At 38.0% G+C, this 18,438-nt stretch overlaps 1 protein-coding gene across 8 annotated transcripts in view; it reads left to right on the forward strand.

The window, feature by feature from the left end:
• Positions 1-4,481: 4,481 nt before the first annotated feature.
• The window catches only part of LOC104604115 (uncharacterized), a 31,700-nt gene continuing 17,743 nt past the window's right edge, over positions 4,482-18,438 (forward strand). The window contains exons 1-6 of one of the 8 annotated variants that reach the window (XM_010268344.3): positions 4,482-4,829; positions 5,143-5,193; positions 5,293-5,400; positions 6,061-6,221; positions 6,684-6,859; positions 11,363-11,427. In XM_010268344.3, coding sequence (XP_010266646.1) covers positions 6,112-6,221; positions 6,684-6,859; positions 11,363-11,427 — 351 coding nt within the window. In that variant the 5' untranslated portion in view covers positions 4,482-4,829; positions 5,143-5,193; positions 5,293-5,400; positions 6,061-6,111. Of the gene's footprint in view, positions 4,830-5,142; positions 5,194-5,292; positions 5,401-5,462; positions 5,886-6,060; positions 6,222-6,683; positions 6,860-11,362; positions 11,428-18,438 lie in introns of those variants that run through there. The other 7 variants (XM_010268341.3, XM_010268342.3, XM_088898177.1 and 4 more) reach the window with 7 other exon arrangements.

An 18,438-nucleotide genomic window follows, 5' to 3' on the forward strand; every position in this document is an offset into this window, starting at 1 on the left:
GGATCAGCTTTAGGCATCACACAATCACTCAATCTTGGGGATTGAATCAAGAAAAAAGGAACAAGAATTCAAGAAGAAGGTGGCGGCAAGAGGAGGAGATCTCAACATCATGGGCGAATCCAAGAGTTCTTTCTTTTCCTTTGTTTGTTTTAATTCTTCTATCATGAACTGATTTGTTTCTTGCTAGGGCTGAGGAAAGCCTAATCATGTTAATGAATATATTTTTATCTTTATGATTTATCCAAGATTGTGATTTTCATATAGTCTATGAATTATTGTGCTTAATGCAATCAAGAGCTTGGCACCTCTTGATTGATTTGAGTTATGTGAATGAATTGAGAGAGGAATTCACATAATCGACTGAATAATTTATAGTATGAATTGAATGGTATATAGAGATATATATACATGATTCATTTGAATTTCATGGTTTTCTTGGACTTAATGCATTCCCATCTTGAGAGTTATTCTCAAGAGATCGAAGGGCTACCTGATGGGCGTAGGTTTAGTATATCTCGAGAGAGAATATTAAATAAAATTGGCAAGACCTCAGCTTATGAGAATGACAAATAATCTTAGTTAATCGAACCCATCAATATTCATTGCATTGGTTAGGTGGACCAAAAGCCCTAGCGATTCCATCCATTGCAGATTCGATTAGTGATCACCTTTGCTTTTATTTCTCTAGTTTTTATTTTCAGTAGATCTTGCTCAAATCTGAAATTCGATTGTCCACATAATTAGGGAAGACGATGATTCTAATACTTATTTTGTTAAATCCTCGTGAGAATGATATTTTTATACTACTTGATAACTAGTGCACTTGCTAGGGTTATATATTTATAGCTATCATTATATAAATCACATGACATCATATGCGAACGAATGATTAAAGACAGGGGAGGATTTTGTGCATTGTTTGTAAAACAATTGATGTGGTTGAACCGGGGCACAAAACAATTGATGTGGTTGAACCGGGGCTATCAATATATAAATCACATGACATCCTTTCCCTTTTTGCTTTTCTCTTTTCTCCTCCCACCAAACCCTCCTACCCCATGCACTGGCGAGCTTACCACTGGCGAATACACCACACTAGCCATCATCCATTGGCGGCAAGAGCTTTGGCGGTACACTCTTCTTCTTCTTCTTCTTCTTAGGAAGGTGGTTCTGGTTCTCTGTTTGGACAGATCAAAGGTGACCCCGAACCTCAACTCACATTGGCGCAAGGCTCTCTGTGCTCTCTATTTAGGCAAGCAAAGGTGAGTGAACCAACAGCTCACACCGGTGCAAGGCTCTCTTATTTGGGTATTATGCTTCTTGAACATAGAGAATTCCACAAAAATCATCCAAGCTATTACTAGGTCCACTTCTTCTCAACCTTCATCTTGCAAGAGTTTCCTTGCATCCAATTTGAAAGGTTCTTCCACATGGATAGAGTTTAAGAACGACCTCTTTGAAGAGGAATGGAATCAAACAAGCATTCATTGACGCTAGGAAGGATATGCTTGGGAGAATAAATTGTATGAGGAAGTGAAGGTAAAAAGTTTTCAAGTACCCATGCACCCACATGAAGTTTTGAAATCTTCTCCCATAGCTTATAATAGTGATTTCTTATCTGAAATCTTCCATCATAGCACACCATCAATTCTCCCATTATATGTTATTATTTATACTTTTGTGTATACATACAGCTATAAGTAACTATAAGTAACTCTTGTGCTCAATTTAAGCAGGCCCAGCAGTATGAATCTTGTTCTCTCTCTTCCAGTTGTGGCCACATTCTATGTTGAAGAAAATCTTATTAAAGGTTCTCTTTGGGATTTTTATCCTTTTAAGAGTCTCATATGCAAGAAAACATTTTGAGTTTTGTCAATGAGCAGAAATTTTCATGGTATTGCAGTATAGTTTTCATTATCTGCATCTGATGTTTCTACCAATCAACTTGTACAACTAAAGAACAAAGCAAATGGAATAATGTAACAACTCTCAAGTCTTTCATATTTTATATGAACTCTAATTCTCCAAGTCAGTGTCCATAAAAATCAATTAGAGAAACAAGAAAAATTAGAATAGAGAACTCATTTGTAAGCTCAGGTTCACTCACCTTGGTTCTCTTGAACAGAAAGCATAGAGAGCCTTGTGCCGGCATGAGCTAAGGTTTGGGGTCACCTTTGATCTGTCCAAACAGAGAACCAGAACCACCTTCGTAAGAAGAAGAAGAAGAGGAAGAGGAGAGCGTATTGCTGGAGCTCTCATCACTGATGGATGATGGCTGGTAAGGTGTTCTCACCGTTGTGTGGGGTAGGAGGGTTTGGTGGGAGAAGAAAAGAGAAAGGGTAAAATACAAAAACCTCCCTTAAAGTTTCTAACAATCATAAAAACCTCCCCTATAGTTTCACTGTAAAAAAATACCTTCCCTAAACTCTTGAGAAACTCGACAAAAATCTCCCTTCCCTTCTGTTATTGATGCAAATGGAAAACGTTAACAAATGCATTAATTTCTTTTAAATACCAAATTTACCCTATCACTACCCTAGATGGAAAACATCACTGACTGACCACCCACGCGGCAAAGGCACTGGCGCCATCGTCTTTGCGTTATGGCCATGTTAGATCCAAACCCATATATGCTTTCGAGAGAGGTATGGGTTACGAGCTCAATGAAAGTGGAAAATTAATGTTGTAATGGCCACTCTTCCCATCTTATTACATAATTGTTGTTATTCATCTCAAAGATGAAAAACAATAAGCAGCAACGGAAGAAATTTCTTAATTAGTAAATGAAAATTCAGATCTCTAAACTTGTACACAAAGAGCCTTCAACCACCTCTGTAAAGCATGTAAAATCATCATAATTAACTCACTGAAGGACTCTATTGGTTGTGCACTCGTGACCTATCCCTAGTAATGCTAAGGATCTCGTTAGCATAGTTGCTTTGCATGAATTACTCTGCAATACTAAGACCCCCACCCTTAGAAGAGGAAGATAGTGGTGGTGGCAACGACGAAGGTGATACGAAAAAGAATCCCCTCTGCCTCCACCTCTGGTGTCATGGACCAAGACCCTCTGCCTCCACCTCTGTGGGAAAAATCCCCTCTGCCTCCACCTCTGTGGGAAAAATCCATGGAATCATGGACCAAGACCGCTTTAGTGCTACAGGCAGTAATGGTAGTGGGTTTCTCTCAGTGAGCAAAATAAGATAAACCCATAGTCAAACATCACCAATAATTGCAAACGACTCTACATCAATGTAGGAATCAACGATGCATTCTAATGCTAACTTCAAATCTCTAGATTGTGAGGCTTCAACTAGATGATGTAACGTGAGAGACTTCTGTCTCATAATTAACCAGAAAGACTTGTTTTCCAACGAAAAAAAAGTCCACTGGAGTGACTCAAGATCGTCATTCTTTTAGGGACGGACTGACAGGTTTTCCAGCTAAGAAAGCTGCAAATTCAGGTGTCGGGAGTCAAGAGAGCTGGCATGGATTCATGCACTTTTTGGCTATACTGTATCTCTCCGTCTTGTCCTTGTTTCCCGGGTTGGGACTTGGGAGTTTAGAGTTAAGGCTTGGGAGAGAATGTTATTGATGATGTTTGACAATGATGGAAGGGTAAAATTGGTATTAAAAGAAATTGATGCATCAACTAACGTTTTCGTCGAGATTAGTGATGAAAGAGAGGTTTATGTTGAATTTCTTAAAAGTTCAGGGGAGGTATTTATTACAGTGAAACTATAGGGGAGGTTTTTATGATTGTCAGAAATTTTAGGATAGATTTTTATAGGGTTTCTAGCATATAAAGGCAACTTTTGGTGTTTAATATCAATAAAAGTAATATATTTAAAAAAATTCAAAAATAGGTTAACTCTTTAAAAATAATATCAATAAAGGGCAAAAAACTGTTCATCTTCTTCTTCTTGCCATTTGTTCATTAGAACCACCATTTGCCACCACTCGCCACTACCCGCCATTGCCGTTCGTTGCCGCCAGCCGCCGCTGCCGCCACCTCTGTCTCCATCCATCTTTGGCAACGTTGTCGGAGGCAGAGGCGGCGGGCGGCAATAGACGACGGGCGGCAACAGACGACAGTGGTAGGTGGTGGCTCTGGTGAACAAATGCAAATAGAATAAGGTGAACAATGTTTTTGCCCTTTATTGATATTATTTTTAAAAAATTAACCTATTTTTGATTTTTTTTTAAATATATTACTTTTATTGATATTAAACCCCAAAAGTTGCCCTTATATGTTATTACCCCATTTTTATATTTTACCCAAAGAAAAAACTAGAAAGGGGAAGGAGGGTTCGAACTGTAAAGGGGGAGGGGGGTTGTCATTTTGTGCCCGAATTCAACCACATAGCCAACTAACGGCCAAAACCCCGTTAAAGTTAGCCCATTTATGTATTTATGTGTGATCGTCCCTCATTGGCGGATTCACGGGATCACAGACTCTTAGAAGTTTTTATTTTTTTTGGGAGAAAGACAGTTAAGCCCAGGGTTAGAATTTATAAGCACAGGAACGGGTGTTGATGCATAAAGTGTGGATTGTTGACTTTCTGAATATTTATAGCTCTCCAGTGAAAATCCCAAATTTTCATTGGGCCTATTTTTTTATTTATTTTTTTCATTTGCTAAACCATGCCCATTGTCAGAAAACCATGTATAACACTGCCGGAGCACTCGCTGTATTCGTCTCCGACTATCATCGGAGCTACTGTCACACGCAACTCATATGAAAATCTCCAATAATGATTCACAGAACATGGAACAGCTAAGGGGAATTTATTATCCAGCTCCCTCGTCGACGTAAGTCTATATGGCAGGTAACGCTTCACACTTGATTTGGTACGAGTGAGTGAGAAAATTCAGTTGTAGCCAAAAATAGAAAAAAAAGGTGAAAAATTCTGCTTTTAAATTTCTGTTTCCATTTCATTTTATGATTGACGGGTCATGTATGCGCCCGGTGTTGAAATCAATCAGTTTTCTGTAATGATTCTAATTTGAAAATTCGTATATACCTCTATATCACTCCCCAAGAACTGCAACCTTGTTTGGTTAACTTTGCTTCAATAGATTTACATATCCTTGTGGTTTGAATAACAGTCCATTGAAGAACTGCAACCCAATGTGTAACAGGTTCAGTGGAGAAAAATGGAGAACTTTACTCTGTTCGAAACGATTAAATCGGTAATGTTATGTTTAAGTAAGGTTAGAGTACAAGGAATGTAAAGAATTTATCGGAAATTAGAGGGGGGTTTGAGTAATTTACCCTTCTTGCAAAAACAGGGCTCCGCCGTTAATTTTCCTTCTAACCGAAGATTAAGTTTGCTACTAGATTGAGAAGAAGCAAAGAAAGGGAACGGCTGCAAAAACATGGAGGAGCAACTATGACAGGTATGCAATGGTTTCCACTGCATGATTCCATCCTGCACCTCTTCTGCCTTACGGAAAAGACCCCATCAAACTCATAAAGTCCCACGAACAGCCCTTTGTTCTTCTCTCTTCTCTCTGCGACATATTTCCTATCCTTTTCATTTACAGCGTTCTTGCACTCAGGTCTTACCGGTGTATATAGCTCCTTCCAGAAAACCCTTAAACCACAGAACTGACTTTCCTACTACTAGCACCACTGGTTTTTTTCCCCTCACGTATCTTGAAAGCAGTATCCCCCTCTCGCTCAGACCTCCTCAAACACGAATGACTTGGGTTCCATCCTGATGCTCCTCTTCCACCTGGTTGCTGTTTCTTGTCAAATTAAAAGAAAGCAGTTCTGTAACTTTACGTGTGACATGTTAAGTAGTATGTCAAACAGGTCCGACTATGATCCCGGAAAAATTTGTAACCAAGCAACCGGTATCATACAAGTGGTAACCAATCAGGTGGTATTTATCAAAATTCAATCGGGTTGGGGGGTGATTGGTCCAAGCTCTTCCAATATCATGTTTTTCAGGCTTCATAGATTTTCCCTAAACAGGCCATATGTTGATCTTTTATTTATGGAAACAAAATGTTCCTATTTTTGAAGTAACAGAGGAATTTGAACTTTCTATATAGGGTTCTTATTGGCTCTCTCCTGGGTTTGACTCCAGAGAGTTTCTAGACTACATGCTTTCCTTGAAAAAACGAGGAGCTTTATCAATGCAGATAAGTAATTTTGCAAGGGGCTTTTTCGATTCTTCATCCCCTTTAGTCCCTGTAGCACTTCCTTCGCAGAGGTATGCTTCAAACTTTTTTTTTCTTTTCTCCACTTCATAGTTCATACACAGTTTCCATCGTTATTTTGTCAGAAGTTTTGTTTTGAAGCCTGTTACCCTCATTTCCTGATTAATGTATGAGAAACCCAGTAATGCATTTGAGGTTGTTTTTATTCTTCTTCTGTGATGATTAAAACTTGCGTTTTTTACTTGCCATTTCCTATGAGACGTACCTGTATGAGGTTACTGTATCATGTCAGATACTTCAAATTTTAGAATAAATTCTGCATCTGATACTGTGTTCAGCCATGCCCTTGCCATTATGTAGGTAACATAGCCCCTTTCTGTTATTCTTTTATCCAAAATTTGGGTGTTTTGAAGAATTTGGCTTCTGTTCTATTCCTGATTAAGATATGAAGTCTATATTTGGTATATTGTTTCTTTAGTTTTAAGATGTTGATCAGTGTATTCTTTGATTTACAGAGAAACCCATATTTGGTATATTGTACCTGATGAAGTGCAGAATACATCTCTATTAAATCAGTACTTAAAGCTCCTATCATCTTGTGAAAGAGAGAGCATGTTTCGCATGAGTGGAGACAAACTTCAGAAGAGTTCCCTGCTAGCTCGTACTTTGGTCCGTACTACACTGTCAAGATGTAGGGTTTTCCATTTTGTTTAGGATTCTATAGCTCATCTTCTTTGTATTGATAAAAAAATAGTTCATCTTCTTTCCTCTTCCCACTAATTTCTGTTCTTGCTCTGAGGTGTGTTTCTGTTTTTAGTATAGCGGGTTAGAAGCTGGATGACATCAAATCACTTAACTTTCTTGTTTATGTGTTGTCATTCACAGTGGATGCTGTAATTCAATATCTACTTGATTGCTGCTCTGCAAGACCAATATTTGTCTTCCAGTTAGGATTGGAAATGCTTTTTAACAATAATAGCTTGATTATCTGCTGAAGGGTACTTGAGCGTTTAAGGCTCAAAGGGCCAACTGGTAGAGATAGAGAACATAGATTTAGTAGTTATAGGGTTTTTCTGTAAATTTCAGAAGTTTTTTTTTTTTTTTTTCTGAGTTGTTAGTAGTTTTTCCTAATTGCAGGTGGTGCAACATGGTGAAAACCCAAGTATGCAAGCTGAGAATAGTGGATATATAATTAGATTTTGGGAAGGAGAGTGGTGAGCTGAATCACATAGCCTTTGAATTAGTCTTTGGAGTCTCATCTTAGAACTCTAATTCTGGATTGGAGTCACATCACCAAGGCACAAATTGCTTAAAGAAAATGCCTAATTTATTCACTGTTTAAAAACAAACTAGTACATCCCTTTGTATAGGCAAGCTTTCTTGCTAATGAAGGAAACTGGCATTAAAGCTCAATTATTACTTTCTAATTGTCATAGAAGACTGCAACTTTAATTCCCAATACATTTAACCTTTCAACTTTCTAAGATTCCTTCAATTTCAAAAAACTCCCAAACCAAGGTTTATGACATGCATTAATTCCTAATTCATCATCATCGTCATGTAAGCCTTGTCCCAACTATATGGTGTCTGCTCCATTGTGCCCATGATCAAATTATGGGTGCTTAAATAATTTCTTACTACTTCCACCCAGGTTCTTTTCCTGTCTGCCGTTAGCTCTTCTAGCCCCTTTAACTTGTAACAGATCACTTGTTCTAATGTGTGCTGTAGATGGTCTTCTATGCATGTGAGCAAACCACCTCAGTCTACTTTCTCTCATTTATTACCTATCAGAGCTACTCTTAGGTTCCTTTGTATGACTTCATTTATTAATTCCAAATTAACAAAAATGGGTTTAGGTATGGGTAAAGGCATATGGACATGGGTATAGATAATATGGGTATGGGCCTAAATATTGATTTGGGCTTTTGAGGTTCTTTCTTCTTATGGCTGTAAACTTTCAGCCCATTAAATGCTTCAGCATTTGTCCTCCACTGCTTTGGAAAACTTGGTTCAGATGAGTTAAACTTTTGATATCACTCATAAAGTTCCAGATCAAGCTCTTGGGAATTTGCAGCAGTGATCCATGTGCTTTTTGATACTGGTTTTCCTTTATACTTGACCAAGAATTTATGAATTCATCTAGACCTTACAGAAAGGACTGATTTATGCCCCAAAAGCTTTTGGTTTCTCTTGCACAGCAGGATGCCTGACTTGCTCTACTTGAAACTAGGGCTTATATGTGTTGAAAGGACTGATATATGCCCCAAAAGGTTGGACCTTTCTGGGTTTATAGGTGTGAATTTTAAATCTTTTATCAGCCCAAGAAAGGAGAACTCGAAATTCTCATGGAGAAACAATTTTCTCCTAGGATTGATCTAGGTTTAGTTGATCAAAATTGATGTCCAGAATGGGTTGGAATCATACACCACAAATTGCAGCTCCCAAAGTGGTAGTTCACACCCAAAACTCATGTCCAAATCGAGTCCAAGAACTGAAGATGGCGTAGCTCTAATCCAAGAACTCAATCTAGCAAGTTGATGTGAATCGATGTGCACTCAGTTATCCTTCTTTGTGTGCAGCTGTTAATGACTTGAATGTTCTGTGTTTTTGCTGGAAAAACTCATAGAAATAAGAGAGACAAATCTCCCCTTTCAGCCCTGGTTGGAACTAGGGTTTGGAGGTATGAGAATATGCGTTGATCTCTTTCAAAGTTATCTCCTACTTTATCTTATATAGAGTTGGAATGTCAATAGTCCTATTAGGAGTTTCGTAATCTGATTTCTAACTTAATTAGAAGTTCTCTAATTTGGAAACCCTCCTAATAATTTATTTTTGATCAGCAAGGAGAAACCAATTTATTAATGAGTGAGAAACAAGTACAACTGGAAACAAGCCCAAAAAGAATACATAACAACCCAAAACCGCTGCTTCCTATGGACCCCCTGGCTAAAGTGTCAGCCATCTCATTTGCAGTCCTAATCCAAGTAAAGATGGCATTAAGTTCCCTTGCCAAGCTTTCAATTTCCATTAAGGTATGTCTAAAAATCCAAGGATCATTACACCTGGTGTTAGTCCAAGAGACAACCAGTTTTGAATCCCTTTCTATCTCCAAGTTTTTGAGATTTTCTTGCTTAGCAAGCTTTAAACCTTGTAGTAGCGCCAACAGCTCAACCTTTAGTGAATCACTTACTCCTAAAGGTCCTGAATATATAGCCAACACTTTGCTTGTGGAATCTATGAACACACCACCAATACCTGCCAATCCTGGGTTCCCCATAGAGCTTCCATCAAAACTTAGTTTGATTTTATTGCTTGCTGGGGGTTTCCAATCCATCACCTTCCTTTCTCTCTTTGGATGAGTGAGCTACTTCATTCCAAGCCCTTATTATATCAATTATTGTAAAGCTTTGCAAGAGATCAAGTGTTTTTAACCAGTGTGCAACTCTTATCTTTGTAGTTTTCACAATTTCTTCCTTTGACCTTTGCTTGTCATTAAAGATCCTTGCATTCCTTTCCTCCCAAAGGAGAGAGGGGGTCCCCTTGCCTAATACGTCTAGTAGCCAGAAGGTGGTCTACCACTGTACCATTTACCAAAATAGAATAGGGGCATGTCCAAATACACCCCTTCACCCATTTACACCACTTTTGCCCGATACCAAAAGAGTCTAACACTTCTATCAAGATCCAATTTGCAGACTAACCCTTCCATTTCTTTTCAAAACTTCCATACTCATTCGCAATTAAGATCTGGTCCATTATTTGTCTACTTTTTACAGAGGCACCTTGATTAGGGGAGATGATTATGGAAAACACCTCTTTAATTCTTTGTGATAACACCTTAGCAATGATTGTACATAGACTATTTACCAAATTGATAGGCCCAAACTCTCTAGGGTGACAAGCTCCATCCTTTTTTGGAATTAAAGCAATGAAAGTAGAGCTCAACCTTTTTTGAGGATTTCATTTTTCTTGGATTGGGTAGGTCCTATTAGTTTTAGCAAGTGGGTTGGTAGTGCATTGGGGGGGGGGGGGGGTTGGGCTTGAAGTCTATGGTTTTCATTGTTGTATCCATTTTAAGGTGTGCGGTGGATTTTGTTGGTTGGGATTGGTCTTTTGGTGGTTTTTGTTCTGCTCCTCTTAGGTGACTACTTGTCACCTTTCTTGTAATTTTCTTTTTTCTTTAATAAATTTTGTTTTATCTTCAATATTGATAAAAAAATTGTTATATCTTCAATCAATCAATCTATCTATCTATATGTATATTCCTTTTGATATTTGACTTCCTCCCTAACTTTATCTTCTGGCCCACTCACCTCACCTTGAATTCCATCTTTCTGCTCCTCCCCTTCCCTATTATTATTTATCTCTAAGCCATGAACCTTTCTAGCTGCCTTTTCCCACCCCAAATAGAAAGAGCCTTAACGTTCTTCCCACCTGAATCTTCTTCCCAATTGTAATTTATTTTTTTATTCTATTAATGAATACTACCTAATCCACTTGAACCACTTGGTCTTCCATCTCTGCCTCTTCCTGTACATACTCTCTTCACTGTAACCAATTTCAATATTTCTCCTTCATGAACCTCCATTATTAGTAATTGTCCATATAAAACTTTTTTTTGCAGTTAACTAGTTCCTTGGAAGCATTATGATGACCAGAGGAAAAATGGGACAACTTCTGCTGCACTTACTCCCATCTATGCTTTGAGTCTTAGACCCAGCTTTATTCAGATAAGTACCACTATACCTGTATTATTATTTGCTTAATTGTCTATAGCTTCCACCCTCAACCCAAGCGCAGCCAATATAAAAACTCGTAAGTGGACAACAGTCTCTATTGATTCCTCTGTACCAGCCACAGTGTCTTCTTGAAGCCCTTAGTTAGAGGGTTTTCTCAAAGCAGAGGGATGCTATTGTTTGTAATAAAACATAAGAGAACTTACTGTGTGTCTTTATTCTTTCAATGTTTTTCTTAGCTACTGAAACATGTTTCCTCAACCTTCATCAACATATTTTGACATTTGTTAAGTGAAGAATAGCATGCCTGACATGCCATATAAAGTTGTGATGCCATAATTCTTTATGTAATGGTTGTTTGAACATGAAATTCTTTGATATGTTTTTTTTTTCTAGAAATAAAAATTTCTATACTATCATTTAATTTCTTATGTCTATTCCTTTTGTGATTGGATTAGATACAAATTGTCAAATTACTCCAAGATCATTCAAGTTCAGGAAGAACACTTTTGGGAAGCCTGAGGTTAGTTTACCTACTTAAATTTACATCTGGATGGTGAACAGCATTTTTTTTTGATTGGCAACAGAAAAATTTTATTTTATTAAAAAAGAAATAAAGTTACATATCTTGAGTAGCCTCGGCTACCCCAGTAGAGCTTAAATCAACAAAGAACACTTTCTGAGTTACAACTGAGCCCAAAAACAATGCCCTCTATTATCCCTTGCTTTGCTAGTTGATCCACTAAGCTGTTTACTCTCCTTGGAACCCACTGAACAACAACTTGCATGTCCCTTGAAAATCTTCTGAATTTTTTAATCTCATTCTGAAATGCCAAGGAACCTTATCATTTTGTTTCAACCAACTTGTGATCACCTTTGAATCTCCTATCACAAATGTGAGACTTGGAGTCTTGGGCGTGAACTACCATAGTTGATCACTATGTTTGTGGTGATTTTTCCTTTAGGTTTAAGGTATGCTTTAACTTAGTTTTGGGTCTGATTTAGGGGTGCTCAACAAAAACCGAAAAACCAAATTGAATTGAGAAAATCGAACTGATAGGTTCAGTTTCGATTTGGTGTTTTTCAAAAACCAGTGGCACTGGTTCGGTTTCAGTTAACCTAGAAGAAAAACCAGAGGTTAACTGAACTGCCTGGTATATATATATATATTAATACACACACATATATATATATATATATATATATATTATATAAATTTATATGCATTATATATAAATGAATTGTATTTATAATTATCTGTTTGTAATATACTGTATATTATTTATAATATTATAATATATATTTATAGTGCTTATATTATACATATTTATATGTTTATTATAATATATGTGTAAATATAAAAAACCAAGAAACTGAGGAACCAAGCTGATGGACTGGTTAACCGATTGGTTTCAGTTCAGTTTCAAAAAAGAGCCCACAGTTTGGTTACCGAACTGTGAGCACCCCTAGTCTGATTTGTTACAGTCCAAATCCCATGTTCAATCTCTTAGGCTCAGTTTGGAAAGAGTACAAATACAAATATGCACAGTGAAAATAGATACAAAATACAAGGTTTTGCACTCTACATATTTGTATTTCTACCCCTGAAGAAGGGATGGATTATGGAGGGGAAGACAGATTGAATTAAAAAAAAAAGTTTTAAGGTGGTCATTGGATGAGGAGTTTGGGGTCTAGGGTGAGGGTGACAATTGTCTTTTTAGTGAGGGTGTGGGTTTTTTTCGGTTGCAAGGGCTGGTGTTGGGGGTTGTTTTTTCTTTGTTGTGGGTGATATCTTATTACCTAATTTATATTCTGTTTCTTTCTTTTTGGTAAAAAATTCTCTTTTTTATTATTAAAAAATTCCAATAAAAACATATAGTAACAAAAAGGACAGAAGTCAAAGTGGCAAGTAAATGACATATTTAATGAAAGAGAAGATGGCTAAAAGACTAAAAAGGGGGACCATGAGAAAGGTCTATTAAAGTCTCTTAATTTGCTTCTATTTGATTTATACAGTTATTTCCTATGTTTTTTGAGCCTTAAATGTGCAGTTATACTTCTTTTAATGATACCGTGAAGGTTTATTAACTAATTCTTTGTTTCTAGAAAACTTTCTTGATTTTTTTTTTCAGATTTTCCAAATATCTTAGCAAAATCAGCGAAGTATCTCTGAAATTTTTCCATATTGAAATTATGGAGTGAAAGAGCAAAGCATACAAAAGAAGGAATCACAAGAAAAAGGGCCTGGAGGATGACCCCAAAACTTACAATAATCCAATCAGAACAAGGTCTTATGAATCTCTAAGATCCCTTCTAAAACCCAAATCCCAATCAAAACTTGGCAAGGAAGTAGATGAGGATATGAACTTGGACAAAAGGTTGCCTTTGTATGAAGAAAAGGAATGTAAGGAAGGAAAGCGATCTTTCAAAAGAAAGTCCCCCCATCCATAAATCTCCCCTAAAAAAAAAAGAACAGAAAAAGCGGTAGAAGATAAGCTAGTATTAGCCATTATCTATCAATCCATGAATGCTCACTAGTCTTATGGATAGTTTTTATAGGGCAATTTCTTAAACTACCCCTAAGGTTTAGGAAATTGACTAACTAGACCCCTACTATTTCAGTATTGTCTTAAAGTACCCTTACTGTTTCTGACAATTGTCGCACAACTCCCTTCCCGTTAAGTCTCCATCACAAGCCATTTACACGTGACTTCACATGTTTGATTTAGTTTTAAATTGTGATAGAACAAGAATTAGAAGAAATTGATGTCTTTCTATTGAGAAAGTAGTACATATATATACAACCTTGTAGATACTAAAAAGGAAGAAAATCATACAGCCTTGCAGATACAAAAAAGGAAGAAAATCATACAGCCTTGCAGATACAAAAAAGGTAAATACTAAATAGGAAGAAAATCAAAGAAAGAATAATTCCTATAATCAAGCTATTCCTAATTGGGCTAATACTACATATTTACAACCTATAATTTCGTAACACTCCCCCTCAAGATGGAGCATAGATGTCAATCATGCCCAGTTTGTTACAAATATAAGAAATCCGAGCTCCATTAAGAGCTTTTGTAAAGATATCTCCCAACTGCTCTCCAGTCTTCACATATGCTGTAGAGATCAAGTTTTGTTGAATTTTCTCACGAACAAAATGACAGTCTATCTCGATATGTTTAGTTCGTTCATGAAAAACTGGATTCGAAGCAATATGAATCATAACTTGATTATCGCACCATAGCTTCGCTGGAACTAAGACTTTAAGACCGACCTCTGTTAAGAGTTGAGAAACTCACATAACCTCACACGAAGCTTGTGCCATTGCTCTATACTCAGATTCTGCACTAGATCGCGACACCACATTTTGCTTCTTACTCTTCTACGAAACCAGATTACCACTAACGAAAACACAATAGCCAGTAGTGGACCTTCGATCAATCTTGGAACTTGCCCAGTCCGCATCAGAAAAACACTCAATGTTACTGTGACCATGATTCCGATACAGTATCCCCCGTCCAGGAGCTCCTTTCAAGTAACACAAGATTTGTTCTAAGGTTGCCCAATGGTGCACTGTAGGAGAGGACATAAATTGACTTACAATACTAACTGAGTAAGCAATGTCTGGACGAGTCACTGTGAGATAGTTCAACTTTCCAACTAATCTTCTATATCGTTTAGGATCATCAAAAGCATCTCCATCCTTTGTGAGTTGCTGGTTAGGAAGCGTTGGAGTACTGCATGGTTTGACTCCCAGTTTCCCAGTTTCTGTTAACAGGTCCAAAACATACTTCCTCTCAGACAGGAAAATGCCTCTTTTACTCCTTGCCACCTCAATCCCCAAGAAGTATTTTAGGTGCCCCAAATCTTTAGTATTGAACTGGCTCTGCAAGAAGGATTTCAAGGATGAGATTCCCTTCGTGTCACTCTCAATGATAACAATATCGTCTACATATACAACAAGTAGAATGATGCCAAATGTGGACTGCTTATAGAAAGTAGTATGGTCAGATTTGTACTTCCTCATCCCAAACCTCTCTACTGCCTGACTGAATTTTCCAAACCAAGCTCGAGGACTCTGTTTTAGTCCATACAACGATTTTTGAAGACGACAAACTTTCCCAGACTCCCCCTGAGCTACAAACCCAAGTGGTTGCTCAATATAAACCTCCTCCTGAAGAACTCCATGCAGGAAAGCATTTTTAATATCAAGCTGGTAAAGTGGCCAATCATATGTAGTTGCCAGAGAAATAAATAATCGAACTGAAGTCAATTTTGCCACAGGGGAGAAAGTATCAGAATAGTCCACTCCATATGTTTATGCATAGCCTTTGGCCACCAGGCGAGCCTTTAGGCGAGCCACTGATCCATCATAATTAAATTTGACTGCAAAGACCCACTTGCATCCAATCGCTTTCTTACCAGCAGGTAAATTGACCAGATCCCAAGTACCATTCTCAGTCAAGGCATTCATTTCCTCAAGCATGGCATCACGCCACCCAGGATGGGATAAAGCCTGGTGAACAGTTTTGGGAATCCCTATAGAATCAAGAGAGGCAACAAACGAACAAGAAGTAGAGGACAAACGATCATAGGTAACATAAGAGGAAATTGGATAAGTACATTGGCATTTACCTTTCCGAAGAGCAATAGGTAGATCAATATCACTGGGCATTGGATCTGATGACGAAGAAGAGACCGGTGCCGGACTTGTCACAGGAGGATTAGGTCGTCGAGAATAGACTTGAGTAATAGGTAAATTTGGTTGAGAAGGTGGTGGTGGGGGTATTGGAACAACACTAGCGTCTGGACTGGTGACATGATACACTAGTAGATCATCATCCTCTTGTGGACACACAGGTGTAGATGGAGCAGTAAAGAAAGGAAGATGTTCATGGAATGTAACATCAACTGACACAAGGTACCTGTTCAAGAGAGTAGAAAAACACCTGTACCCTTTTTGGAGACGAGAGTATCCCAGGAAGACACATTTTAATGACTTGGGGTCCAATTTGGAAACCTGCGGACGAACATCACGAACAAAACAAGAACATCCAAAGATACGAGGTTCAACAGGAAACACAGATTTATTAGGAAACAGAATCTTATAAGGGATCTGATCATTTAGAACAGTGGAAGGCATGCGATTAATCAAAAAACACGCTGTAGAAACAGCATGAGCCTAAAACTGTTTAAGAACATGTATTTGAAATAAAAGAGCCCTGGCAGTTTCAAGAAGATGTCTATTTTTTCTCTCAGCCACTCCATTTTGAGATGGAGTATCAACACAAGATGATTGATGGAGAATTCCATTCTGAGTCATGTAAGTCTAGAAGGAATCAGAGAAATATTCTTTGGCATTATCATTTCGCAATGTTTGTACAGACACATCAAACTGGGTTTTTATTTCAACACAAAAGGTTTTAAAATGTGAAAGCAACTCAGAACGAGATTTCATTAAATAAAGCCAAGTCATACGAGAAAAATCATCCACAAAGGTAACAAAATATCGAAATCCAGTCTTAGACATAATAGGACAAGGTCCCCAAACATCTGAATGTACTAACTCAAAAGCATGACTAGCCCTTTTATTAACTCGAGAAACAGGCGATAGACGATGATGTTTTGCAAACTGACAAGACTCACAATCTAAAGAAGATACATCATGAAACTGAGGAGATAACTTCTTTAACAAAGGTAAAGATGGATGCCCCAACCGACAATGAGCTTCAAAAGGAGATAAAGTACTGAAACAGGCAATGGTCTGAGGTTTCTGGGTATCCAAAATGTACAGACCTCCTGATTCTCGTCCTTTACCAATAATCCTCTTCGTCATAAGATCCTGAAACAGACAATGATCAGGAAAGAATGAGATACAACAGTTAAGAGTACGAGTGAGTTTGCTAACAGATACCAAATTAAAAGAAAATTTTGGTAAACTCAATACAGATGACAAAGAAAGTGTTGGTGTGGGATTGATAGTGTCAGAACCAAGGACAAAAGAAATAGAACCATCTGCTAAGGTGACTGAAGAAGGAAAAGTGTGATTGGAAAGTGGAAAAGAGAGTAGGATTACCTGTCATATGATCTGTTGCACCAGAGTCAATGACCCACTGAGAGGAAGAAGAAAGAAGACATGTATTGGTTTTACCTGACTCAGCAAGAGCAGTGATGGACTGAGAGGAGTTCTTTAATGCCTCTTGATACTGGGAAAATTTTGCATACTCATCTGCAGAAATTGTAATGGTCTGATTTGACGATGGATGAGGAGCATCACTTGTAGTTACAACATGAGCTGACTGAGACCCAGAAGACTTCTGGTTTTTCTTTAGCAATTTCTGGCAAGTCCTTTTAGTGTGTCTTGGTTCATGACAATAGTAGCAAACTACTCCCTCTGTGGCCTGAGTTCCAGCATTCCAACCACTATTACTGCCACCTCTGCTACTATTCTGAGAACGAGATCGGCCAGTTGATCCATTATTCTGATTGACAAGTGCACTAGGTTGTTAGCACCATCCATTATTCTGCTACCTCTTTTAAAGAGGTAATCTCAGGATTAGATAAAATCTGTGACTTAGCACCATCAAATTGAGGATTAAGGCCAGCCAGAAAACTCATAATAGCCATCTGTTCACGTTGAGTCTGCTGAACTTTGATATCAGTACTGAAAGGTAACAAGGCGTTCAATTCTTCATAAGTGCGCTTGAAATTCATGAAATAGGTCTGAAGAGACTGATCCTGTTGTTCAGCCCGATAAAATGTCTTGCAAACATAAAAAATACGGGAAATATTTTCTTTACCAGAGAACAGAAAAGCCAAATATTCCATTAGTTCTTTTACAAACTCACAGTGAGAGACATGATTGACGTACTCGTTCTCAATAGAATTGCGGATTTGCAAAAACAATTGAGCATCAATCCTTAGCCATTCAGTGCGGGTCTCATCAGTAGGAGGGTCCTTAGTCAGATGGTTGTCCTTAGAGATACTCCGTAGATACAAACGAACAGTCTTGCTCCAGTCTAAATAATTAGTTCCGTTTAGTTTTTGTTCAGTGATCTTAGACAGAATGGGGATAACACTAGGCATAGCCAAGTTCTTTTGTTCAACCGCCATCATAAACACAGGAAAATAAACTTTTAACAACCAGCAAAGCCAATAAAACAGAATCGGCAGCAGATGCAATACCCAAACAACAAGAAACCACAACTGGCAGCACCGAAATATCAACTGTATAAAAAAGAACAGAGAAGAAAGACTTTCCTGATGGGCAAACAAACACCACAGGAGTAACACCGAGGCTGCTGTGCTACTCTCCGACCTGTTGCAGACTTGAAAGCCCTCTCCCGATTGAAGTGAAGAAGAGATGGGTGAAGGTGGGTAGGCCGATCTGGGATTCCGCTTCCACTGGTAGGGGCGGTGAGATGCAGATGTCACTCGGAATGGGTGACCTAGAGATCGCAGCTGCTGCTCACTTGGGCAACGTAAAGAATTCAAAGCTGCTCACTTGGGCAACAGAGGGAAGAAAACCATA

This window comes from Nelumbo nucifera, chromosome 2 (assembly GCF_055504915.1).
Source record: "Nelumbo nucifera cultivar China Antique chromosome 2, China Antique-T2T, whole genome shotgun sequence".
Lineage (NCBI taxonomy): Eukaryota > Viridiplantae > Streptophyta > Magnoliopsida > Proteales > Nelumbonaceae > Nelumbo > Nelumbo nucifera.